At 43.3% G+C, this 27,994-nt stretch overlaps 2 protein-coding genes across 7 annotated transcripts in view; both read right to left on the bottom strand.

The window, feature by feature from the left end:
• Positions 1-407: 407 nt before the first annotated feature.
• On the bottom strand, positions 408-14,875 carry boka (BCL2 family apoptosis regulator BOK a). Of its 2 annotated transcripts, none has more exons than XM_014123720.3 (5): positions 14,725-14,875; positions 12,964-13,349; positions 10,456-10,584; positions 7,882-8,045; positions 408-1,793 (listed from the first exon to the last, which is right to left on the bottom strand). In XM_014123720.3, the coding sequence occupies exons 2-5, from the start codon at positions 13,184-13,186 to the stop codon at positions 1,668-1,670; spliced, it is 642 nt and encodes a 213-aa protein (XP_013979195.1). In that variant the 5' UTR covers positions 13,187-13,349; positions 14,725-14,875; the 3' UTR covers positions 408-1,667. The 2 variants fall into 2 exon arrangements, with proteins under 2 accessions (XP_013979195.1, XP_013979194.1); XM_014123719.3 differs by lacking the exon at positions 14,725-14,875 and adding an exon at positions 13,778-14,073.
• A 3,207-nt stretch (positions 14,876-18,082) lies between these two features.
• The window catches only part of farp2 (FERM, RhoGEF and pleckstrin domain protein 2), a 94,673-nt gene continuing 84,761 nt past the window's right edge, over positions 18,083-27,994 (bottom strand). For 3 of the 5 annotated variants that reach the window (XM_045687959.2, XM_045687961.2, XM_045687962.2), the window contains exons 25-27: positions 22,245-22,352; positions 21,770-21,921; positions 18,083-20,973 (exon numbers count right to left, since the gene is read on the bottom strand). In XM_045687959.2, the coding sequence (XP_045543915.1) occupies positions 20,883-20,973; positions 21,770-21,921; positions 22,245-22,352 (351 nt within the window). In that variant the 3' untranslated portion in view covers positions 18,083-20,882. Of the gene's footprint in view, positions 20,974-21,769; positions 21,922-22,244; positions 22,353-26,844; positions 26,985-27,994 lie in introns of those variants that run through there. The other 2 variants (XM_045687960.2, XM_082957086.1) reach the window with 2 other exon arrangements.

Below are 27,994 nucleotides of genomic sequence, written 5' to 3'. Positions count from 1 at the left end.
AGACACCTGAAACCCCACCTCTTCAAGGAATACCTGGGATAGGATAAAGTAATCCTTCTAACCCCCCCCTTAAAAGATTTAGATGCACTATTGTAAAGTGGTTGTTCCACTGGATATTATAGGTGAATGCACCAATTTGTAAGTCGCTCTGGATAAGAGCGTCTGCTAAATGACTAAAATGTAAAATGTAATGTAAAATGTTCTCTAATATTGCAATAGATAAACGTTGTGTTATACTTGTATTGAACAGTAGGTGGCAGTAAATCATGATAAATAAATTGGCTATTCAAGACTACATATAGCAGTCTTGGGCTATTTGTTCCAACCATTCACTTGTTAGTAGGCTAAGCTAAGTTGGTATCGCTTTTCAATGTATAATGCTGACGTTAATAAATAAGAAAACAATGTTGAAATGTAAAACATTTTATTTCTGAAGACACTCAGTGCTGCATGCCAAATACAGTGTATGTGTAAGCTACTGTGTCACAGAATACAAATAATTTGTAGAAAACAGACAAAATGTCTGAATGGGATTCAAGTTTCAGGTGATAGAGTGATCCATAATTGCACAATATTTTACAAAAACAGTCATATATACAAACACACACTTATTCACCCAGATTTTGTGTAAATTCACACTCATCAACTACGTGGAGCATGCAGACAAACCTTAGAATCTAAACAATATTTCCATCCAAACTGAGGAATTCCGAATGATTTCACAATTTTCCTTTTCAAATCGTCATCAAAAAGGGATTCTGGTCATTCTTATTGTCAGCCACCAGGGAGAGTATGACCCCTGGATGAAAAATACTGGTTTATTTACAGGTACACTGTCTGGGCCATATCCCCTTTGCTTGACATGTGCAGAACAGAAACTGAAATTTATAGAAATCTTCCATTGCTTTGAATGTAATATTTGCCCATGTGTAAAGCAAGCTCCTGGGTGGCGCACAATTGGCCCAGTGTTGTACGGGGTTGGCCGTCATTGTAAATAACAACATGTCCTTAAGCTGACTTGCCTAGTAAAATTCATTTTCTTTTTTTTTTAAAGCAAGGAATGTGACTCTCGGATTTAACTGAAGAAAAACAAATACAGAAATAGAATGAGTAGAAAGGACATTCACATTCAAGTCAATGGTTGATGGGTGGCATTCTATAGATCTATATGACTAGACTACTACCTCACAATCCAGCTGGAGGATCTGTACTGCACGCCAAAATATTGCCGTCAAGCTAAATAATAAATACCCTAAAGTTTGATCAAAGCAGACAAGGCTAATTCACATTGATGCTCCAGGCCAGTGCGTTTGTGAAGGCCCAAGGTGCTCGCCAGTGGCAGTGTCGGAGCAAACTTCTGCAGGTGTAAACAACAACATATCTAGACGCTAGAGCAGGGATGGCTGCAGCTCAGACAGAGGGACAGAGGGAGAGAGGAAGGAAGGGAGGGAGGCTGGCCCTGAGTACCAGTCTGTTTGTGCAACTCCTTGTCACTCATTGTCATGACAAACATGTTTGGCTTGACAATGACATCACTGGAGTTGTCAAGAGCACAAAATGATCTGGGACCAGGCTTTGCTTGTCCTGTACTCCACTGATGGACAGGGGTGGCTGTGTTCGTATGACGCAGACTGCTCATCGTGTGTCTGCGAGCTTCCTCCTCCGTTTCACTTGTCCCGGAGCAGGTAAAACACCATGGCCTTCAGGTAATGTCCACAGGCGTAGGCAGCAGACATCAACCAATGGGAGCGGAAGCTGGGGTCTGTGTTCACCACACACTTCGTGATATCAGCCTGTGAGGGAAGAGAGAGATGACAGCAACTCAGATACTAGCCAGCATTATTGAAATATACATTACCAAAAGTATTTGGACACCTGCTCATCGAACATCTCATTCCAAAATCAGGGGCATTAATATGGAGTTGGTCCCCCTTTGCTGCTATAACAGCCTCCACTCTTCTGGGAAGGCTTTCCACTAGATGTTGGAACATTGCTACAGGGACTTGCTTCCATTCAGCCACAACAGCATTAGTGAGGTTGAGCACTGATGTTGGGCAATTAGGCCTGGCTCGCAGTCGGCGTTCCAATTCATCCCAAAGGTATTTGATGGGGTTGAGGTCAGGGCTCTGTGCAGGCCAGTCAAGTTCTTCCACACCGATCGACAAACCATTTCTGTATGGACCTTGCTTTGTGCACGGGGGATTTGTCATGCTGAAACAGGAAAGGGCCTTCCCCAAACTGTTACCACGAAGTTGAAAGCACAGAATTGTCTAGAATGTGATTGTACGCTGTAGCATTCAAGATTTCCCTTCACTGGAACCAAGGGGCCCGAACCACGAAAAACAGCCCCACGCCATTATCCCTCCTCCACCAAACTTTGCAGTTGGCACTATGCATTTGGGTAGGTAGTGTTCTCCTGGCATCTGCCAAAACCTAGATTAGTCCGTCGGACTGCCAGATGGTGAAGCGTGATTCATCGCTCCATAGAACGCGTTTCCACTACTCCGGAGTCCAATTACAGCGAGCTTTACACCACTCCAGCAGATGCTTGGCCTTGCGCATGGTGATCTTAGTCTTGTGTGCGGCTGCTCTGCCATGGAAACCCATTTCATGAAGCTCCCGACACAGTTATTTTGCTGATGTTGCTTCCAGAGGGAGTTTGGAACTCAGTAGTGAGTGTTGCAGCCGAGGACAAACAATTTTTTACACTATGCGCTTCAGCACGCTGTGGTCCCGTTCTGTGAGCTTGTGTGGCCTACCAGTTAGCTGATGAGCCGTTGTTGCTCCTAGACGTTTCTACTTTACACTAACAGCACTTACAGTTTACCGGGGAAGCTCTAGCAGGGCAGAAATTTGACAGACTGACTTGTTGGAAAGGTGGCATCCTATGACAGTGCCACATTGAAAGTCACTGAGCTCTTTCGTAAGGCCATTCTACTGCCAATGATATGGAGACTGCATCTCTGTGTGCTCCATTTTATACACCTATCAGCAACAGGTGTGGCTGAAATTGCCAAATCCACTCATTTGAAGGGGTGTCCACATACTGCTGTATATATAGTGTAATTTAGTATAGTGTACAAGGGCTAAGTCTCAATTCTTGTATCTGTTCCCCACACATCCCATCATGGATTTAACAATGGTTGGCACTCCTACAGCCACTGATTACAGCAATCAATACTGTTAAATCCACGAAGGGACTAGTGTGGGAGAAGGGTGGAAAATTAGGACACAGACCTTTGAGCAGAGGCTGGGCACTGATGATGTCACGAGTCAAAGTTTCAAAAGGCAATAAGGGATTCCCTATACAAACACACGTCGATTTCCTTTAAACAGGGTGGGATCCTTTAACAGTTAGTCAGTAACCAATGAATGTCTGATAAATAACATGCGTTAACAGGACTAGATTACATTATATTACAAAATGTGTTTGAGAGATGGTCTCGCCAAATAGGTATTATCTAGGAGGTCTGGTTAAAATGTTCATAAAAAAATAGAACGTATACGCGATGACATAAAAAAAAAAAAAAGAGGAAATGCAGCGAGTTAACAACTAAGCAACGTCTCAGCCAAATCCAAAACTGTAATCTTAATGACACATTTCAACATACCACTTGAAACAAATTGGTCCTTGGTTTTGAACGGCAGTAAAACAGCACAATAAAGGAGAAAAAAAATATGAGTCATCAAGACAGGTTGAAGGTTGCAAAGTAATTTCAACAAAAATAAATTGATATGACATTGAAGCCATGTGGACAACTGATTGGATTTGCAAAAAGTCATCAACGTAAGGCAATTTCATTTTCTTTTTTTTTACCTAACTTTTTACCTAAATCCAATGGTGAAATGTTTTGTTGATTTCACGTTAGATGTAAATCATTACTAGATGTTGAAAGGACGTCTGTGGCCACTGGGTAGCTAATAGTACAGCCATTTTCTTCTCAATGTTTTGGTATGGTTTTATAGCAGCATCAAACTCCAGTCCACGTCAACATTTTATGACCTTTAATTATCTGGCGTGGTCAACTTCCAAATGGGCCATTCCAAGGTTGAGTCCCAAATGGCACCCTATGGGTCCTGGTTGAAAGTAGTGCACTATATAGGGGAAATCAGGGTCCATTTGGGAACACAGGCCTGCTTTAGAGGGATTCTTGGTTGACTTAAGCTTTACCAACAGAGCAGAATTCATAGGTTTAGGCCGAGGCTCTTTGCCAGGCCTCCTCTCAGCTTTGAGTACCAGTTGGGCACCACGCGTTGCTCTCAGAGGATTTTCATCAGATGATCTCTAATATATATATAAAAAAAAATGTTATACTAATATATATATATATATATATATATATATATATATACTGCTCAAAAAAATAAAGGGAACACTTAAACAACACAATGTAACTCCAAGTCAATCACACTTCTGTGAAATCAAACTGTCCACTTAGGAAGCAACACTGATTGACAATACATTTCACATGCTGTTGTGCAAATGGAATAGACAACAGGTGGAAATTATAGGCAATTAGCAAGACACCCCCAATAAAGGAGTGGTTCTGCAGGTGGGGACCACAGACCACTTCTCAGTTCCTATGCTTCCTGGCTGATGTTTTGGTCACTTTTGAATGCTGGCGGTGCTTTCACTGTAGTGGTAGCATGAGACGGAGTCTACAACCCACACAAGTGGCTCAGGTAGTGCAGCTCATCCAGGATGGCACATCAATGCGAGCTGTGGCAAGAAGGTTTGCTGTGTCTGTCAGCGTAGTGTCCAGAGCATGGAGGCGCTACCAGGAGACAGGCCAGTACATCAGGAGACGTGGAGGAGGCCGTAGGAGGGCAACAACCCAGCAGCAGGACCGCTACCTCCGCCTTTGTGCAAGGAGGAGCAGGAGAAGCACTGCCAGAGCCCTGCAAAATTACCTCCAGCAGGCCACAAATGTGCATGTGTCTGCTCAAACGGTCAGAAACAGACTCCATGAGGGTGGTATGAGGGCCCGACGCCCACAGGTGGGGGTTGTGCTTACAGCCCAACACCGTGCAGGACGTTTGGCATTTGCCAGAGAACACCAAGATTGGCAAATTCGCCACTGGCGCCCTGCGCTCTTCACAGATGAAAGCAGGTTCACACTGAGCACGAGACAGACGTGACAGAGTCTGGAGACGCCGTGGTGAACGCTCTGCTGCCTGCAACATCCTCCAGCATGACCGGTTTGGCGGTGGGTCAGTCATGGTGTGGGGTGGCATTTCTTTGGGGGGCCGCACAGCCCTCCATTTGCTCGCCAGAGGTAGCCTGACTGCCATTAGGTACCGAGATGAGATCCTCAGACCCCTTGTGAGACCATATGCTGGTGCGGTTGGCCCTGGGTTCCTCCTAATGCAAGACAATGCTAGACCTCATGTGGCTGGAGTGTGTCAGCAGTTCCTGCAAGAGGAAGGCATTGATGCTATGGACTGGCCCGCCCCGTTCCCCAGACCTGAATCCATTTGAGCACATCATGTCTCGCTCCATCCACCAACGCCACGTTGCACCACAGACTGTCCAGGAGTTGGTGGATGCTTTAGTCCAGGTCTGGGAGGAGATCCCTCAGGAGACCATCCGCCACCTCATCCGGAGCATGCCCAGGCGTTGTTGGGAGGTCATACAGGCACGTGGAGGCCACACACACACACACACACACTATTGAGCCTCATTTTGACTTGTTTTAAGGACATTACATCAAAGTTGGATCAGCCTGTAGTGTGGTTTTCCACTTTAATTTTGAGTGTGACTCCAAATCCAGACCTCCATGGGTTGATAAATTGGATTTCCATCGATTATTTTTGTGTGATTTTGTTGTCAGCACATTCAACTATGTAAAGAAAAAAGTATTTAATAAGATTATTTATTTCATTCAGATCTAGGATGTGTTGTTTAAGTGTTCCCTTTTTTTTTTGAGCAGTATATATAACATTTTTGGGAGTTTCCTTAAAGTAGTGGCTGAATTCAACTCAATATCGAGACATTGGCTATTAGAAATAGCTGTTACAAACACCTCATGCTTTGAAGACAAAGCCTTGAGTTAGTCAAAGTCAATGTGCAAAACACCCTGCCCTTCTACCATGTACAGGACAGGGAGTTGTGTTTTTCAGTCATGATTGTATTGTGTTCAGGCTCTTGTTTGCCTCAGTTTTATTGAGCTAATCTCTCAGTGGACACCATGAGTAACATGTTCAGGACACACCTGATAGGTGGGTATAGAAGACCATGACCTGCTGGCAGTCTGAACTCATATGTACAACATAGGGAAACACATACAGGCATCACAGTCGTGAGACATGGAGTCTGCACTAATCTCACGTGGACAGACTACGTCAACCAAAGATGCTCAATCGAGCATCTGACTAAATTACACAAGATGTTAGTTCTGGGTTATCTGTGATTATGTCTGCGCACTTCTGTGATTAAATAGCCTATGCCGTCATCAACACACAGCCTATCCTAAATAAACCTTGGCGGTGCACAGACTCAGTCAATCACTTGAACCACAGGCAGGGCTCTAAAGTAGGACCAATTATTTTTGTGTTTTATTTTGGGAGCACCATGCGGCAAAAAAAGAAAATTCCAATCAAAAATTCAAAGCATAACAATATTTCATCCAAACACTTTTCTACACTGCTCAAATCACTCAACAGGCAGGCAGCACACAATTCTTATACACTGTGCCTGTTTCTCTCAGCTTGCATTCAACAATGCTGCTTTCTAAGTATGAATACACATGTTCTCTCTTTTATAATATTAGTTTGTGTATCTTGCTTTTTGCAAAATGAGAGTTAGTCTAAGGAAGCTGGCATGTGCCTAAAGCTAATCACTAATGCTAATTGCTAGTTAGATAAATGCCCTTAAGATAAAATCACTAGCTAGGACAAAGAGAATGTTAGCTCTAATACAGGTTGCTACCAGTGGTGGTGTATATCAGCATGTTGTTTGTGCAACGCATGTTCTCAATCAGATAAAATAGGCTTCTAAATGTAAGTAACATCTATGCATCAATTCAAACGGTATTAGGGTCCACTGGGAAACAGGCGAAGCGTCAACACAGGACTAAGATTGACTCCTACTACACCGGCTCTGACGCTCGTCGGATGGGAAAGGGCTACGGATTACTAATGAAAACCCAGCCACGAGCTGCCCAATGACGCAAGTCTATCAGACGAGCTAAATGCCTTCTATGCTCGTTTCAAGGCAAGCAACAATGAACCATGTGTGAGAGCACCAGCTGTTTCGGACGACTGTGTGCTCACGCTCTCCGTAGCCGATGTGACATGTACTTAGAGCATGCGCTGACCATTCTGGCAAGTGTCTTCACTTACAACACCTCCTCCCCCTCAGGACACTGAAAAGATTTGGCATGGGTCCTCAGATCCTCAAAAAGTTCTACAGCTGCACCATTGAGAGCATCTTGACTGGCTGCACCACTGCCTGGTATGGCAACTGCTCGGCATCGGACCACAAGGCCCTACAGAGGGTAGTGCGTACAGCCCAGTACTACACTGGGGCCAAACTCCCTGCCAGCCAGGACCTCTAGACCAATTGGTGTCAGAGGAAGGCCCTAAACATTGTCAAAAAGACTCCAGCCACCCAAGTCATAGACTGTTCTCTCTGCTACCGCATGGCAAGTGGTACCAGAGCGTCAAGTCTGAGACAAAAAGGCCTGAACAGCTTTGACCCCCAAGTCATAAGACTGCTGAGTCTACCCATATACGTACTGTCAAATTACAGTTGTCTGATGTGTTTTCTCCTATTCTAGTAATTGTATGTCTATCGGTAAAACTATGGCACGGTGAGCATAGAAAGAGTCTAAAAAGGGCATGGAACCTCGAACGTTCTATAGATTCTACTGTTCCTCTTACCCATCCTCCTCTCCTCTTCAACCAGGAGACCAGGCTCTTGCGGACAAACTCCCCAATGCAGTCGACGATGGTGTGTACCATTGCTGGGTGACCATGCCTCACGCAGTCCACCGCCAGGGCACCAGCTACCGCATACAGGGATACCACCTTCCCCCACGTTATACCTGAGGAGAGATGCAGACAGAGACTCAGACACTAAAACCTCCTGAATCAAACACCCGGGATACCCCCTTTCACACACACACACATTCCAATAATGTCAGCGGTGTCCAAGTACATTTATTTATCCATTTCATTTCAGCTTATTACAAAAAAATATCATGTAAAATCTTTACTTCTGACTGGATAGCAATAACATGAGATCATTGTTTGGGTTTTACATGATCGTGCTGCCTGAAGGGAGGGAGGGTGACTGACTGAGGGAGCCGAGTGCGTTTGACTGCATCTCTGCCAGGAACTCCTTTAGTGAAGGGAGACAGAGAGACACATAACTAGATGTAGCCTCCAGCCATTCAGCCGACATGCCCATCCGCCAAACAACAATACATCATAAAGGCAGTCTAAAACTGGTATATTATTCTTTATTAGCTCAGACAGCAGACGTTTAGCAAACTTGAAGCACTTGTTTTTCAGTCAGGATTTTAACTAGTAACGCTACCATTTATGGTAATGTGTTCAGACTATGGAGGACAGTGAATAGCCCTACATTGAAATTGTTGCACAGACTCATTCCTTGGTAGAAATCAGCTCCTTTCACTTCTAAGCATCATAGGAGGGATTTACCACCACTTTGGAATCCAGACAGATATTTCTAGGGATTGAAAATGTAAAGTAATCAACTAACAACGTATTGGACTGTGTGTAATGTAAAGTTTTAAGTTGAATGTTTTAAGTTTAATGTAATGTAAAGTTTTAAGTCCAAGGTCATGGATTCAACGGTCATTCCCTGACAGAATGGGATCATGTTAATTAACACAACTACACTTTGGTTAGACTCTTGTGACAGACTAACTATGGACCATCCCCCCCCAATTATTTTTTTTTAAACAGCCATTTAAAAACAGATGCTTTTATTCAAAGCGACTTAAGGCGTCGGTACGCTTCAGTTTGGCTGAAGCCGAGTTCAAAACAAACGTGTGCTCACATACTCCCTTAAAAGTCCTTTACTTGAAAAATGAGAAAAGTAGAACCGTTTGTCCATTTTGAGACGCTATAGCCAGTGTACACTTCCTCAAAAGTCAGATTTAATCTAAGATACTTTTGGCTATGTAGTAGTGTATGTGGATATCTGCTCGACAAACATCTCATTCCAAATAACGAGCATTAATATGGAGTTGGTCCCCCGTTGCTGCTTTAACAGCCTCCACTATCGTAGGAAGGCTTTACACTAGATGTTGGAACATTGCTGTGGGGACATGCTTCCATTCAGCCACAAGCGCATTAGTGAGAGGACACTGCTGTTGGGCGATTAGGCCTGGCTCGCAGTCGGCATTCCAATTCATCCCAAAGGTGTTCGGTGGAGTTGAGGTCAGGGCTCTGTGCAGGCTAGTCAAGTTCTTCCACACCGATCTTGATAAACCGTTTCTGTATGAGCCTTGCTTTATGAAAGTTCGAAGCAAAGAATCTTCTAGAATGTCATTGTATGCTGCAGCGCTAAGATTTCCCTTCACTGGCACTAAGGAGCTTGAACCATGAAAAACAGCCCCAGACCATTATTCCTCTTCCACCAAACTTTACAGTTGACACTATGGTAGCGTTCTCCTGGCATCTGCCAAACCCAGAGTCACAGTCTCTACTCTACAGGCTCTATGGCATGCTGTACTGTACAGTCTCCTGACGCTCTGACAGCCAAGGCTGAATGTGTACAAAAATGTCAGAAAATGTCTATTTTTACCTTTCCCACAGAACTATGCTTGGCCCCTGCCAGTAAATCACTTTAAAAGAGACCCGTAAAGAGAGGTAACACACCATACTGAGAGCTGGTCTGTGTCCCAAAAAGGCACCCTATTCCCTATATAGTGCACTACTTTCTAGTGCACTATAAAGGGAATAGGATTCCATTCTGGACACATCCCTGGTCTCAGTTACCTCTGTTGACCTTCTTTAAAGTCAGTTGAACTTGTTCTCCCTAACGTTACATATCTTCATTGTGTTTCATTGATAATGAATCCACTAGTTCCTCCTTTTCTATACAACACACTGCTAATAGATCCCCCAGCATCCTCTGGGATTCATTACTCCCCCCCCCCCCTGAATATTCTTGCTAATATTTGCCACAATACAAGAAACAACTCTACCAACATTTCCATCATGTTACAACCGAGCTACATTATAACCAGTTGTCCATCCATTTCAGGGCTTTTCATACTACTAAGACAAATGGAGCCAAGCTGAGCTGGCCTGGTTCTGAATCCACCATAGATAGTAGCTGAAACCATGCTGCTGAAAATATATATCTGAGTCAGCACAGTTTGGTTGGGGTCGGCAAGATCATGTATAAGGTTTGTTCGCCCCAGGCTGGTTGTCAGAGAGATCTTGTCCCACTGGTGTAGTAGTGAATAGGCATTGACCTACCAGTGGAGAAGAGCTCTGCAGCCACAGCCAGGAAGGCATCAGACACCACGCTCTCAGACGCTACGGTGATGTTCAGCTGACGAGCTACGTTACGGTAGATGTTGGGCCGCAGGTACTCCAACTCATCACCTAGGGAACAGAACAGGTAGTGAGCCAATCAGGAACTCCCAACTCATCATCTAGTGAACAACAGGACAGGTAGTGAGCCAGTGAGGGGGTTTGGTTTCCCAGCTTGGTCAGAGATATGTTTGTGCTGTATACAGGCACAGATAAGGTTGTACGTGTGCAGAGCACATGCCCCTTTACCCTTCCTGTCTCCAAAGTGCCCTTTCGGGTGGCGGTATAATCCCCCCCCCATAATTTTTTTTATGTATACGTTTTTGTCATCTTTGTTCGGAACCCACTGCCCGCAAGTCGTTGTCAAGTTCGCACCTCCATCCCATCCGCTGGTTGCGCCTGTTGATCTGCCCTGTACAGAGATAGCGTGTGTCCAGTTGCACCCGTTTCCCCAGTCTGCCCTGTACAGAGATAGCGTGTGTCCAGTTGCACCCGTTTCCCCAGTCTGCCCTGTACAGAGATTGCGCGCACCTGGTATCCAAACATGTATGGTTTGAGAGATGCGGTCACCGGTCGAGTTTGTGTGTGTGTAGCTAGCTACATGCACTGTGCAGAAATCACTCCACCATTTCCTGGTTGCTAAAATTCTAACATTCCCCTAATTTCAGTTTATGTGACAAAACAAACAAGAGAATTAAATGTAGAATCTAAAACCGCTGTGAAATATATTTCTTAGAACCCCCCAAAATATTGTATTTTACAGCTGTTTAAAACATAGAACAGATCTACCGCATCTTAGACTTACTTTCAATGAGAATGACAGATCTATAACGAAAACGTCTACGTGCCCCAAAAAAGGTCATGTCACCCAAAAAGTGACTTATTGCAGGTTTAAAATAAACACTTCCGGCATAACATTTGATTAACACTTGATAAAAATCTATATCGTCAATATTTGGTCTGGTTGAGTGATACGCACAGCAGATAAGAGGCAGAAAGACAAAGAGGAGCGGAGCATCAATGACTCTCTGACCCAACTTCATCTGTTCTTCAGGGTCGGTTGTTACAGTGTTTCAGGGCAGCAGCAGCACCACAGGTAGGCCTAGTCTACACTCAAGCTAACCACCTATACTAACATAAATCAACACAAGCCACTAGTCAGCCAGCCATATATATCATGAGTTATAAGATTATGAAGTTATTATTTGATATGAGCATTTGGATTACTGTTTAGTAGAGTTAATTGAATTTTTGTGACGATATTTCTTCATTTCTTTCTTTTTTGGATTACGTGTGTATTGTTTTGTATTGCTAGGTATTACTGCACTGTTGGAGATATCAACACAAGCATTTTTTGCTACACCTAAGATAGCATCTGCAAATCTGTGTACACAAAACAAAAAAACCTCTGATAAATCACAAACCAGTAAAAGAAATGGAGCTAGCTAACTAGCAGATTTAAATCAATAAATCAGCTGATAGCCCACCTTTGACCCCCAAATGTCAATCATGTGCTTAAGAGACACTGTCGCTAGCTAGCTTACCATTTGCGGGCCTTTTTCCATTTTGAGCAACTGTTCCATGCAAGGTCTGTACACAGCCCTGGTCTGTATTACCCCATAGAATACTTCATCTATATGTCTAGGCCACTCCTATTGTCATTGTTAACCATAGAAGTGGACAAGACAGCACAGATCTGGGACCAGGCTAGTGACTTCCCTGTTCACTAGTGCTGCAGGTACTCCCTTTACTCTCTGTGATTCAGCGGTATCATTTCTACTATTAGCTGAATGTCAGGAGCCTCTGACCCAGAGGCACCCTATTCCCTATTTAGTGCACTACTAAACAGACCAGGGCTCCGGTCAAAAGTAGTGCACTAAAAACAGGGAATAGTGTGCCATTTGGGACACACATGGCTAATATTTTTGTCCACAGTTAGAAGGTATTTATTTAGAGGTATTCTCCGTTGCTAAGTAACAGGACATTAATGTGATGCACTGTGCTGGGCTTCAGACAGTGATTCATCAGTGTGTCTATCTTTCAGGAGACTCTTCCCTTTTTCAAAATAATACAGAGGGGGAGGGGGGGGGTAATGGGCTACAGAGGGAAGGTTTTGTACAATCCAACACCGAGTAGCCTAGGTAACCTCCACAAACTCATGACATCAGTTGGATGTCTAGAGAGGAGTCTGAACAGAGAGCAAAATTCCAACATCAAGCTAATGTGACCAAGTAGGCTTGGCTAATAGCTGAATCTATAAACTGAAGCTATAATATAAACAAATAACATACTATTTGGACATTGTAGACAATCGATTACCATGTGCTTTCTAAAAAAAATAATGTTTTATAGGATATACTGCAGAATATAGCCCCAATAGATGCACAGCCTGTCATTCACACTGACACTAGCCCACCAATGTACACAAATTGCGCACTGATGCCCTCTTACCTAACCACATGAGGACAGAGGATACCTCTCCAAGCATCCCACCAGATGCTGACAGCTGATGCTCGGGTTTGGACCAACCTATCCCGGTTCGGTTCAGTCTGGAATGGATGTAGTCCCTGCATAGAGCCTTCGCCTGTGACACCAGCTCCTTGTCTGTTGGGGAGCGGTCAAATACTTCCATCACTTCAGCCGCGAAAACTGAGGAGCGACGCAACATCTCCATACCCCAGGCCCCAGCAGCAGTTAATCACAAACAACCCGCCTGGCGCTGGCCCTGATCCACCTCAATCTTCAACCTCGGTCGCCGTGTATGGTCCTCTTTGTCACCAGAATGCTACTTCTCTACTCCCCTCCCTCGGACTGAGGGCGTTTCGAACAGAATCGGCCTGTTTGGAAAAGGGGCATTATTTCATTGATTTTCAGTAGCGCAGAACTGAATTAGTTTATTTGGTCACCGTCAACAAAATATAGGTGCCCATAGGCTCCCATAATGCCATCCTTTCGCAGTTTGACAAACTCGACTTCCTTGAGTTAATGGCGAGAATTACAAGCATTTCTCTACACTCGCAATAACATCTGCTAACCATGTGTATGTGACCAACAACATTTGATTTGAACTACACATTGTAACTACACAGAAACCTCTGTAAATTTTTTGTCAATTGTATTTGATTATGATGATAGCTTACCATTGTAAAGTGAGCAGGTTATTGCAGGAGTTTGTCAATTAAAATGTATTTAGTTACAATATATATTCAAATATAACGTAAATAGAAAATGCTACTGTACACAGATAAGCAAAATGTCCAAATACCTTTCGATTCCAGTCCTGTAGTCTACAGGCGCACGGTGTGCGCCGTCGGGATTATTGGCTACAGGATATCCACATCTACCACTTTCTCATTACGCATATATTTAAACAGTTCATTCTCGGTTCAAAAAAACGAACTGCTGTGAAGTCTTCATGGCGTCAGTTCCTTACCGATATTCTGAACGCTTTCTTGACCATTGATTTATAGTGTTTGGCACAGCCAGGGTTGGTAGCTGGGAGAAGTGTGCCCCCACACTCGAGCAAAGTTTCCTTCTATGGACCGTTTGGATATAAAGGCAGGGATAAGGATCCCATTATCTCCATATGCCCCGCCCATCCCATAGTAGCACATTTCAAGGAAATCTCTTTGATGGGTAATTTTGGGGGAAATTTAATTTAACCTTTATTTAACTAGGCAAGTCTGGTCGGGATATAGCAGACAAAGGAATGTGTTTTCTATCTTGTAACAAACAAGATATTGCAATATTATGTTGTCCAAAGATAATCACGACTATTGTATTAATACATAATCATGATAATCAAGGCTATTGTATTAATATATAATTATGATAATCACAGCTATTGTATTAATACATAATCATGATAATCACGGCTATTGTATTAATACATAATCATGATAATCACGGCTATTGTATTAATATATAATTATGATAATCAAGGCTATTGTATTAATATATAATTATGATAATCAAGGCTATTTTATTAATACATAATCATGATCATTATCATCGTCCAACAACATCATCTTCTCTAGAATGATGCCCTGATACTTCCATAGAAAAATTCTCCCTCCAAAAAGTGAACAGCAAGTGTTGCTAGAATCTTTCTCGATTTACATGAACATACTTTTGTAAATAATAACACAACTGGGATGTATTGCCTTTTCCCAATATACAAATATAACATATTTGAACATTACAAATACTCACACATAAACTCTCAACACTGGTTCCTCAAATGATATCCTTCTGAAAGGTCATTACCATGCCTTAGCTCACCATGCCAAGACATGCCCTGTAATTATTGTAGAGCAGCAGTTTAGCAGAATCTCCCTGGAAGAACTGTAGACTACACTTTCAGTTCCCTTATTACTCATTGTTTGTGTTCCAAAATGTACCAGGACTCTAGCTCAAACAATATGGCAGCTACGAGCCAATAAGCTTGAATGAATGGGTTTTCATGACCAACAGCACCACCATGCGGCAAAACGGAACAATATTTTACAGGTTAGCTAGACTCGTATCCCTGAGCATGTGTGCCAAATTCCATCGCACAGAGTCAAACAGATCAAGAGATATAAACATGTACACGTTATAGCGCCACCGTGTGGTCGATCTGAATGTGCTTGAATATGTTGAGTCTTCAGTGGTTGGAACATATGTACCAAGTTTTGTAACAATTAGAATATCTGTGACTGATTTATATGCATTTAAGTGCCAGACCACGCCCACGCTTATTGGCCAATAGCGTCTATGTTGTTTTAGATACTAGTCTGGAAAATGTTGCTTTGGGAGAAATTTGTCCATAGATGCCACATATCAAGTTTGGTGCAGATCGGTCATTCTATGCCAGAGGAGTAGCATTTGAAGTGTTTTTCCCCAAAAAAACTCAAAATGGTGAAAGATCCATCATGGCAGACCTTATGGGTCCTTGAGTTAAATGTGTTCCTTGTGGGGAGAAGTAACCGATGTACTGAATTTCATGACTCTAGATCAAACAGGGTGAGGGGCGTGATCTTTCAAAGATTGCATTTTCATTTTCGCTTGTTATAGCACCACCATAAGAGGGTGTGGCCCATGTGTGTTTTTTACCATCATGACAAGTTGCACCTTAGGCATTACCTACTCTCTGGAATTTGCTATTTAATATTGCCTTACAGAAGAAGCAGAATAATAATAAATCAAAGTTTATTTGTCACATGTGCTGAATACAACAGGTGTAGTAGACCTTACAGTGAAATGCTTACTTACAAGCCGTTAACCAACAGTGCAATTTAAGTTAAAACATTTTTTTTTTTAAAGGTATTAGGTGAACAATAGATAAGTAAAGAAAAAAACAGTAAAAAAAAAAAATAAAAGTGAAAAATAACAGTAGCAGTAATGGATGCCAACAAAAACAACTGTGTTTGACCAGCTGCTGAACCCTTAATAACATGTTCTATCTACAGTATAACAGAATGTTAACAGGCAGCGAGCTTGGGCACCGTTTCACCTGGCTCAAACCACAAACGCCACTTTAGTCGCTCTCTTCTCCTTCCCTACCTGGCTAAAACTGAATGTTATCTTAGGAAAATAAAAAGTAGCTCTCTGGAGCTTCCATATGAAGATTACAGATGGCCCTGGAATTGATCAAATACACAACAGTCCTCCCTGATGGTCCAAACAGGATTTAAAAATGCTGTATTCTCTTTCTGTTATCAGTTCATGAGTTTGGTTCACTCAATAAAAACCTGGGCAAAAAATAGAATGAGGTTGTCAAGATCGTGCCTCATGTAGGGGCGGAAGGTAGCCTAGTGGATAGAGCGTTGGACTAGTAACTGGAAGGTTGCAAGATCGAATCCCTGAGATGACAAGGTAAAAATCTGTTGTTCTGCCCCTGAACAAGGCAGTTAACCCACTGTTCCCAGGCCATCATTGAAAATAAGAATTTGTTCTTAACTGACTTGCCTAGTTAAATAAAAGGTTAAGAAGAGAAATATTGTAACCTACTTATAAAACGGTCCTTCCCTGCTACGGCAACCCGGAGGTTCAAACCCAGGTCACATTCTGAGAACACTTGGTTCTACAGAATGTATTGTTGAAGATGCAGTCTGTCTCCACATGGAGTCAATGTTGTTTGTTACTACTGTACTTCAACAAGACATTGTACAAGTTTGGTTTTTCTGTGTATTTACAGTGAACGGTTTTCACCACACCCTCACATACAGCTATTACTGTGGAAAAAGGAGTTTTGTTTAGGCATGCCCAGAGAATACCTTCTCATAGGATTCCCCCACCTGTTTGAGTCGTTTCCCAGGGTAAGTCGCTGTGTACGCTGCTATGGGTGTCAGAGTTTCCATTCTCTCTCTGTTCTTCCAGGTTTTCACTCAATGGGAACACTACGACCATCACTATCTGGACAAGTCGGAAGCCTTCTACAATTTCTCATCTTAAAATAGATTTTTTAAAACCTAACCTGAATCCTAACCACATTGCTAACCTTATGCCTAACCCACACCTTAAATTAACTTTGCAACTTGGCCATCTAGTGGGAACAGAAGGACCTGCAGTAGTCATGAGCATTAGGTCAACAGCCCATCACTTCCACCTTCTGGTAGAGCATCAGCTGGACAGGTAACATTGGTAGCACGACAGATGGGACAGGTAACCTTGGTAGAGCGTCAGATGGGACAGGTAACCTTGGTAGCGCGACAGATGGACAGGTAACCTTGGTAGCGCGTCAGATGGGACAGGTAACCTTGGTAGAGCGTCAGATGGGACAGGTAACCTTGGTAACGCGTCAGATGGACAGGTAACCTTGGTAGAGCGTCAGATGGGACAGGTAACCTTGGTAGAGCGTCAGATGGGACAGGTAACCTTGGGAGAGCGTCAGATGGACAGGTAACCTTGGTAACGCGTCAGATGGGACAGCTAACCTTGGTAGCGCGTCAGATGGGACAGCTAACCTTGGTAGCGCGTCAGATGGGACAGCTAACCTTGGTAGCGCGTCAGATGGGACAGGTAACCTTGGTAGAGCGTCAGATGGGACAGGTAACCTTGGTAGAGCGTCAGATGGGACAGGTAACCTTGGTAGCGCGTCAGATGGACAGGTAACCTTGGTAGCGCGTCAGATGGGACAGGTAACCTTGGTAGAGCGTCAGATGGACAGGTAACCTTGGTAGAGCGTCAGATGGACAGGTAACCTTGGTAGAGCGTCAGATGGACAGGTAACCTTGGTAACGCGTCAGATGGGACAGCTAACCTTGGTAGAGCGTCAGATGGACAGGTCACCTTGGTAGAGCGTCAGATGGGACAGGTACCCTTGGTAGAGCGTCAGATGGGACAGGTAACCTTGGTAGAGCGTCAGATGGACAGGTAACCTTGCAGGTGATGACAAACTAGTATTTGCAGGTGATGACGAACTAGTATTTGCAGGTGATGACAAATTAGTATTTGCAGGTGATGACAAATTAGTATTTGCAGGTGATGACAAACTAGTCTCGTGGGGGCCATCCTTCCAAATATTGTATCGTTGGGTATCAGGCTAAAAGCACACAGGCAAATAGTTTGAAAAGAAAACCTGACTAAGTTGTTTAACATCTGTTCAACTTTATTTGTTATCCTTTCAATGCAATAATAACAGGAGAAAGAAGCATGACATACAGGAACAAGAAGGGCTCCAATGACATGCTGCTACACAATAAATAGGAAGAACATCTGACTGGAGACTTGAACAGCAGGGGGGCCAGTGGGGCCTTGGTTGGTTAGCACACCTGAACACAGAGAGATGAACTGGGATAGGAGTTAAGAGAGGTGCCCCCCCCCCTTAAAAATCATAGATGCATCTCAAAATGGCACCCTATTCCCCATGGGTCCTGGTCAAAAGTTGTGCACTATATAGGGAATAGAGCGCCATTTGGGACACACATAGGGGTGAGATATAGGTGCGCCCTAAACATTGCGATTCTTTCCAGTCCAACAAGGGCAAAAGGAAGATGACAGGACTACATCTCACTGGCCCCCATCACTCTGGAGACAGAAAGACAATATCATGAGACCACGGTCTGTAGACAGTAACGGGGGAAAGGGAGGGGGGACGGGACTTTCTGACGAACGGCCAAGATCAGGGGCCCGTATGCATCTAGCGTCTCAAAGTAGGAGTGCTAATCTAGGATAAATTCTCCCCTCTTATGCGTACGATTAAAAAAACCTCATCCTAAATCAGCTCTACTCCCAAGACAACGAATATACAGGTCCTGATCTCCTGTAGTCACCTATTAAACACAATACTCACATGACCCGCTACATACAGCATCACCTAACAGTTATACCACTACAGATCATCTTCTAACATGCTCCCAAATGGTATCTTTATTCTCTTTATAGTGCACTACTTTTTGAACATGGCCCATAGGGAATAGGATCCCATTTGGGACGCATCCAAGCTCTTCAGCCTTAACGACATATTAGAATGGAATCTGTAACTTTAAAGACTAGATATTAGGATATACACTGCATATTATTTTATGAGGTCATCGTCCTCCCTATGTTAAATGAACAACAAAAACGCTAAAATAACTATAATCCAGAACACATGATAGTAACTATACAAGCCCAGCAAGCCAAACAAAACATTCATCAAATGTAGCACCTTCCTTCCCGACTTCCTTCTTCTCCTTAAAACTAGGAAATCAGACAACAACAGTAGAACTGGCCAACACTGACTAATAATAAGTCAATAACACAACAATTAAATGCTTTAAGTATGTTTAACTTTAACATTTGAGGTTATGAGAGCCAGAATTAGGTTGGACTATTGTCAATGTATGAAAATAAAATAGGACTACATATTGATAGTATAGGAAAACTTCATTAACAAGGTTTTTTCTCTCTTGGGGCCAACAAAGTACTTTTACATTTATTAACAGGAATATATGACCCCTTGAAACACTTCAATGGAAAACGTACCTTACACAATGTGCGTTTTGCTCCATTTTTTGATTAAACTCCATTGCCATGAATACCTTAGTGTGACAACAGAACAAATGAGAACTACGAAATTCTCAAACAACAGAATAATACCTCCAAGTCCTTTACAGAAGTATCCTAAAAGGAGATTGACTGCTTGTGTTCCTAACTCATTTCAACATACAATATTATCTGCCTTTTATCAATGAATAAAAAAAAATAATAAAAAAAAAAAGGTCATTCACTGGGTACCTCTCCCTACCTCTCTTGCTGTACCAGAGCTCTGGTCCAGGGCATTAATTCCTCCACTAATTCCTTAGTGGAAGAAATAACACCCTGGACCAGAATTACCTCCACTACAACTATTTTAAACCTGGTATAAAGAAAGTATCTGGGGTTGTTCTCCAGCTAGTTACCCTTCCCAGTCCCTAGTCAAATCAATCCTGCAAGCTCTGCACCTCCGTATATCATCACTGCCCTCCTCCACCTACCAGTTCCATTTCTACACCTGTATCTTCGTGTAGACAAGACACGATACACACTCGACAACGACCGTCCGCAGAATGCTTTCACTGGCTAAAAGGAAACAACAGTCTTTAGACTAACGCTGTATAAACTTCTCTAGAACATAACCTGATAGATTAATCACTATAAAACGGTTTTCCAGATAAAGATTAAGTCTAGTCCTGGACACAGATTAAGTCTAGTCCTGGAGTAAAAAGCACTTTCAAAAGGAGATTGTCCATCTAAAATGCTTTTTTAGGCCAGGACTAGACTTAATCCGAGTGTGGGAAACCAAGCCTATGTTTTGTGATGTAGTTGTTTTACACTGGCTGCCGTGAGAAGGTTATGAGTCCCGCTTTAGTTCCCTTTCTCAGCCTGCTGAGTGTATACACTCAACCTTGACAGAATGTCCTCGAGCATCCTTGTTTATCGTGATAGCACTGTATATCCTTCTCTCTTGAACCACGTATCCAATTACTGGATTCATAATGTTATTCTGTTCCCTGCTGATACATTGTTTCAACAGATTCTCACATAACAATGGTTGACAATTCTAGAAGGAGAGAATGAATATATATATCTAAAAAATATATATATATAATAACTTCCAGTCACTCACTGAGCCCTTTTCTGCCAAATAAATCCAAGACATGAGTGCCACTTTAACATGATTCCAATGAGAACGAGAGAGAGAGGAGAGAGGAGAGAGGAGAGAGGAGAGAGAGAGATGGTATTATACAGTATTGTCTCAGAGTCTATTGGGCCCAGCCCTTTTCTCTCTAGGACTGACCCTAGGGTGCCATTTGGGACGAGGGCTCTGGTCAAAAGTAGTGCATTATATAGGGAATAGGGTTCCATCTGGGACGCAGGTTAGATAGAAGCTTCTAAGCCGCAGTAGATCAGATCAAGGAGCGCAGTTAGTTCCCATTCATCTGCAGGGGACCTTTAGGTATGAGGAGACTCATCCTGCCTGTAGCACTGGCTGCACTCTTAATCACCTCCATCCATCTGTAGAGAGGAGGGAGTGAGAGAAACAGAGAGAGAGAGAGAAACAGAGAGAGAGAGAGAAACAGAGAGAGAGAAACAGACAGAGAGAGAGAGAGAGAGAGAGAGAGAGAGAGAGAGAAACAGAGAGAGAGAGAGAAACAGAGAGAGAGAGAGAAACAGAGAGAGAGAGAGAAACAGAGAGAGAGAGAAACAGAGAGAGAGAGAGAAACAGAGAGAGAGAGAGAGAGAGAGAGAGAGAAACAGAGGGAAGGAGAGAGAGGGGGTGGAAAGAAGGAGAGAGAAACAGAGAGAGAGAAACAGAGAGAGAAAGAAACAGAGAGAAACAGAGAGAGAAACAGAGAGAAACAGAGGGAAGGAGAGAGGGGGTGGAAAGAAGGAGAGAGAAACAGAGAGAGAGAAACAGAGAGAGAAAGAAACAGAGAGAAACAGAGAGAGAAACAGAGAGAAACAGAGGGAAGGAGAGAGGGGGTGGAAAGAAGGAGAGAGAAACAGAGAGAGAGAAACAGAGAGAGAAAGAAACAGAGAGAAACAGAGAGAGAAACAGAGAGAAACAGAGGGAAGGAGAGAGGGGGTGGAAAGAGGAAGAGAGAGCGAGGGAGTGAGAGAAAGACAGAGGACATCAGAGCAATTACAGCCATAGTGTAAACACAAAGCACCACTCCATCTCCTTAACACTGACCTGTTAGCCAAAAACTGCGGCCAAGTTTTACAATTAAAACGTGTCCCGGAAATGTTCTGGAATCATAATGATGCATTGTTGGAAGGAGTTAAATAATGAATGAAACAGTCACTATACCTCTCGAATGTATACTCGCTCTCCGCCCGGAAGAAATAAACGTGGGACTTGAACTGCAGTTTGAAGACGTATTCCTTGTGGATGCTGTCTGACTCTCCCGGGCTGCTCACAGTGTACCCTAGCAACGGGAGGCTTGCCAGCGGGAAATCATCCTGCACACAGAAATAGACAGTTGGCTGGGATACCTTAACATCCAGGGAACACTTCAACATAGAACCAACAGAGGACATTTGGCCTCAGCAAAGGAGCCTGACTCAAGACATTTATAAGCATCTAGGCTGCATTTGCAGTACAACTAACATGTAAATTGGTTGTTTAAAAAAGCCAAGCTGCAGTATTAAAGCCAAGTGTTGCGCCAGGCCAGTACCTGGTGAGTCTTGTAAAACAGAAGTTGGTGAAAACCACCCAGAGCTTCTACCAGCCGTGTTGTGTTATGTTCAGTGTGTGTTCAGGGTTCGGTGTGTGTGGCCAGTACCTGGTGAGTCTTGTAAAAGAACAGACAGAAGTTGGTGAAGACCACCCAGAGCTTCTGCCAGCCATTGCTATTCTTGAATTTCCGTAGGAGGTAACCTGAGAGCTGGTTCTGAAGACGGGACCGGAAAGGACAGGACAGTCAGCAGTGTTGAAGAGAAGTGAACTACTTGTAATTCAAGTCATTTAACTACATTTTTGCAGTAGCTTGGTGTTAGTTGAACAAAATTCAAATCTAGATTGAGTTTTCAGTAGTCAATTACGTTGTTTTTTTTACCATGTAGCGGTGTAGCTAACTACTGGAACTACAGACTTGCCAAATTCTCAGTTGAAACATACAGTGCCTTCAGAATGTATTCATACCCCTCAACTTAAGAGATTTAAACACCTGGATTGCGCAACATTTTTCCATTATTCTTTTCAAAATTCTTAAAAGTTCTGTCAAATTGGTTTTAGATCATTGATAGACAACCTTTTGCAGGTCTTTCCATAGATTTTCAAGTATCTTTAAGTCAAAACTGTAACTCGGCCACTCAGAAACATTCACCGTCATCTTGGTAAGTAACTCCAGTATAGATTTGACCTTGTGTTTTAGGTTATTGTCCTGCTGAAAGGTGAATTTGTCTCCCAGTGTCTGTTGGAAAGCAGACTGAACCAGGTTTTCCTCTGGGATTTTTGCCTGTGCTTAGCTCCATTCCGTTTCTTTTTCATCCTGAAAAACTCCCCAGTCCTTAACGATTACAAGCATACCCATAACATGATGCAGCCACCACTATGCTTAAAAATATGGAGCGTGCTGCTCAGTAAAGTACATTTTCCCCAGACATAACACTTTGTATTCAGGACAAAAAGTTTTTTGTTGTTGCAGTTTTACTTTAGTGCCTCTGTACAGGCTTCTTTCTTTTCACTCTGTCAATTAGGTTAGTATTGTGAAGTAACTACAATGTTGATCCATCCTCAGTTCTCAGCCATTTAAAGGTTTAACGGTTTTAAAGTCACCATTGACCTCATGATGAAATCCCTAAACAGTTGCCTTCCTCTCCGGCAACTGAGTTAGGAAGGACGCCTGTATCTTTGTTGTGACATTGGGGCAACTCTGTTCACAAAGTTGACATCAGCAAACCACTCGCCCACACGACGCCATACACGTGGTCTGCGGTTGTTAGGCCGGTTGGACGCACTGCCAAATTCTCAAAAACGACATTGAGGCGGCTTATGGTAGAGAAATTAACCTTATCTGGCAACAGCTCTGGTGGACATTCCTGCAGTGATCATTCCAATTGCACACTCTCTCAAAACTGGAGACATCTGTGGCATTGTGTTGCGTGACAAAACTGCACATTTTAGAGTGGCCTTTTATTGTCCCCAGCACAAGGGGCACCTGTGTAATGATCATGCTGTTTAATAAGCTTATTGATATGCCACACCTGTCTGGTGGATGGATTATCTTGGCAAAGGAGTAATGTGCACTAACAGGAATGCAAACAAATTTGGGCACAACATTTGAGAGAAATAAGCTTGTAGTGCGTATGGAACATGGGACCAACACTTTACATGTTGCGTTTTATATTTTTGTTAAGTATAATAACTTGACCATGCTCAAAAGAGATATTCAATATTTGCTGATTTTTTTACCCATCTACCAATAGGTGCCCTTCTTTGCGAGGCATTGGAAAACCTCCATGGTCTTTGTGGTTGAATTTCTGTTTGAAATTCACAGCTCGACGAGGGACCTTATAGATAATTGTATGTGTAGGGTACAGAGATGAGGTGGTCATTCAAAAATCATGTTAAACACTATTATTAGACACAGAGTGAGTTCATGCAACTTATGTGACTTATGCAAATTTTTACTCCTGAACCTATTTAGGCTTACCATAACAAAAGGGGTTGAATACTTATTGACAGTTGAGCTTTTAATTTTTAATGAATCTGTAAAAACATCTAAAAACATAATTCCACTTTGACATTATGGGTTATTGTGTGTAGGTCAATGACAAACAATCTCAAATTAATACATTTTTTCATTCAGGTTGTAACAACAAAATGTGTAAATAGTCAAGGGGTGTGAATACCTTCTGAAGGCGCTGGAGTTTTTCTGTTTAATAGGCTAAATTCCACATTCTGTTAACATATGACCCCAAAGGGATCTGTCCTTGTGATTTGTAGCCTGACATTTCAGATTTTTCATATAATTTTTTTTTTAACAAAGTAGTTTGGATATAGTGAACTACTTTTTCAAAGTAACTTTAGTTAAGTAAACTATATTTTTTTCTTAGGGGTAGCTTTAGTGTAGATTATCTTCTTCCAGTGAGAAGTAATTGAAGCTTGGTAAACTATATTTTTTTCTTAGGGGTAGCTTTAGTGTAGATTATCTTCTTCCAGTGAGAAGTAATTGAAGCTTGGTAAACTATATTTTCAGAGTAGCTTCCCCAACACTGCAGATCAGTAAACTGTATGTATCATTTGGCATCTCCCTGTTAAAATTGTACTGTGGTTCTATCATCAGTTTGGTAATTATTTCAATCATGGTTCTACTAGTGCCTGGTTCTACCATGGTTCTAGTCTGGTACCTGGTTCTAGTATGGTATGTGGTTCAAGTCAGGTACCTGGTTCTACCATGGTTCTAGTCTGGTACCTGGTTCTAGTATGGTATGTGGTTCTAGTCTGGTACCTGGTTCTACCATGGTTCTAGTCAGGTACCTGGTTCTACCATGGTTGTAACTGGTTCTAGAATGGCTATAGTATGATTCCAGTCTTGTACCTGGTTCTACCATTGTTCTAGTCTGGTACCTGGTTCTGGTATGGTTCTAGTCTGGTACCTGGTTCTACCATTATTCTAATCTGGTACCTGGTGCTTCCCTGGTTCTGGTATGGTTCTACCATGGATCTAGTCTGGTACCTGGTTCTACCCTGGAATGGTTCTAGTCTGGTACCTGGTTCTACCATGGTTCGAGTCTGGTGTATATTTCTAGTCTGGTACCTGGTTCTAGGATGGTTCTACCATGGTTCTAGTCTTGTACCTGGTACTACCTTTGTTCTAGTCTGGTACCTGCTTCTACCCTGGCTCTGTTATGATTCTACCATGGTTCTAGTCTGGTACCTGGTCCAAGTCTGGTACCTGGTTCTATCATGGTTCTAGTGGGTTTCCTGGTTCTACCATGGTTCTACTCTGGTACTTGGTTGTAGTCTGGTACCTGGATCTAGTAAGGTTCTAGTCTGGTACCTGGTTCTACCGTTGTTCTGCTATGGTTCTAGTCGGGTACTCGGTTCTAGTCTGGTGTATGTTTGTAGCCTGGTACGTGGTTCTAGTAAGGTTCTAGTCTGGTACCTGGGTCTACCACGGTTCTAGTCTTGCACCTGGTTCTACCACGGTTCTAGTCTTGCACCTGGTTATACCATGGTTCTAGTAAGGTTCTAGTCTGATATCTGGTTCTAGTATGGTTCTAGTTTGGTACATGGTTCTAGTCTGGAATGGTTCTACCACGGCTCTAGTCTGGTACCTCGTTCTAGTATGGTTCAGGGCTGGTACCTGGTTCTATCATTGTTCTAGTCTGGTTCCAGTCTGGTACGGTTCTAGTATGGTACCTGGTTCTACCATAGTTCTAGCATGGTTGCAGTCTGGTACCTGGTTCTAGCATGGTTGCAGTCTGGTCCCTGGTTCTTTTTTGGTTCTAGTCTGGTACCTTGTTCTAGCATGGTTCTAGTCTGGTACCTGGTTCTAGCGTGGTTCTAGTCTGGTACCAGTCTGGTGCGGTTCTAGTTTGGTACCTGGCTTTACCATGGTTCTAGTCTGGTACTTGGTTCTAGAATGGTACCTGCTTCTTGTATGGCACCTTGTTCTAGTCTGGTATCTGGTTCTAGTCTGGTACATGGTTCTAGTCTGGTACATGGTTCTACCGTGGTTCTAGTCTGGTACATGGTTCTACCGTGGTTCTAGTCTGGTACATGGTTCTACCGTGGTTCTAGTCTGGTACATGGTTCTACCATGGTTCTAGTCTTGTACCTGGTTCTAGTCTGGTACCTGCTTCTCATCTGGTTCTAGTCTGGTACCTGCTTCTAGTCTGGTACCTGCTTCTCATCTGGTTCTAGTCTGGTACCTGCTTCTAGTCTGGTACCTGGTTCTAGTCTGGTACCTGGTTCTAGTCTGGTACCTGGTTCTACCATGGTTGTAGTCTGGTACCTGGTTCTACCATGGTTGTAGTCTGGTACCTGGTTCTAGTCTGGTACCTGCTTCTAGTCTGGTACCTGGTTCAAGTCACATCCCTGGTTCTACCATGGCTCTAGTCTGGTATCTGGTTCTAGGCTGGTTCTAGTCTGGTACCTGGTCCTAGTATGGTTCTAGTCTGGTACCTGGTCCTAGTATGGTTCTAGTCTGGTACCTGGTCCTAGTATGGTTGTAGTCTGGTACCTGGTTCTTCCATGGTTGTATTCTGGCACTTGATTCTACCATGGTACCTGGTTCTAGTCTGGTACTGGGTTCTAGTATTGTTCTAGTCTGGTACCTGGTTCTAGTCTGGTACCTGGTTATAACATGGTTCAAGTATGGTTCTAGTCTGGTACCTGGTTCTACAGTCTGGAACATGGTTCTGCTAGTGTGGTACCTGGTTCATGCGCAGATAATCAGTGAGTGAGAGGTTCTGGTTGCGGTACCAGCAGACGTGTGTGATGGTGTTGGGTCTCTGGCCCTGACCCAGCAGGTAACGAGGAGGGAGCTCTGGAGACACGGCTGGGGAACAGAACACTAGGGGGGGGACAGAGAGAAAAGGACAGAGAAAGAGGCCAAGTAGAGAGAGAGACAGAGAAAGAAAGAAAGAAAGAAAGACGGGCAGAAAGCGAAAAGGACAGAGAGAAAGAAAGGAGGAAAGTAACATAGGATGAGTCGGCAGGTTACATTCAGCGACAGAAACAGAATGGTAGATTAGAAAGTCCTTCAGCCAGGGCTGTGAAGGGGAGGAGTTAGTTAAAGACAGAACAAGATTGGTCATAGATAAAGAACACATGCTTCTGATTGGAGTGTTTTCCACAAAGACAAGACTTCAGTGCAAGGAAGTGATGAAACAGTGAAACACTGAAATGAAACAGAAAGGATCATCATCAGAGAAGGAGAGAAGATGAATCATGGGAGAGAGAGTGGAGCAGGGAGGTGCAGGAGAATGACGATGGGGTGAGGAGATGAGGACAGGCCGTGTATCCACTGCTCTGTGTGCCTAATGAAATCTTCCCCAAATACTGCAGCTCTGTCTGACAGCTGCCCCAAATACTGCAGCTCTGTCTGACAGCTGCCCAACACAATGCTGCCCCAAATACTGCAGCTCTGACTGACAGCTGCCCCAAATACTGCAGCTCTGTCTGACAGCTGCCCCAAATACTGCAGCTCTGTCTGACAGCTGCCCCAAATACTGCAGCTCTGTCTGACAGCTGCCCCAAATACTGCAGCTCTGTCTGACAGCTGCCCCAAATACTGCAGCTCTGTCTGACAGCTGCCCCAAATACTGCAGCTCTGTCTGACAGCTGCCCCAAATACTGCAGCTCTGTCTGACAGCTGCCCCAAATACTGCAGCTCTGTCTGACAGCTGCCCCAAATACTGCAGCTCTGTCTGACAGCTGCCCAACACAACGCTGAGGGATGGACGTTTTTAAAAGACAGTGGAGACGGAGAAGGGCAACATTGTACAACTTTTATCGCGTTTCTCTTTATTTTCTTATACAAAAAGTTAGTATTATCATGTGACCACCAAGCACTTCTGGACA

This window comes from Salmo salar, chromosome 10 (genome assembly GCF_965601325.2).
Source record: "Salmo salar chromosome 10, fSalSal1, whole genome shotgun sequence".
NCBI classification, from domain to species: domain Eukaryota; kingdom Metazoa; phylum Chordata; class Actinopteri; order Salmoniformes; family Salmonidae; genus Salmo; species Salmo salar.
Note: the sequence above shows the minus strand (reverse complement) of the source record. Positions and strands in the feature narration are given on the sequence as shown.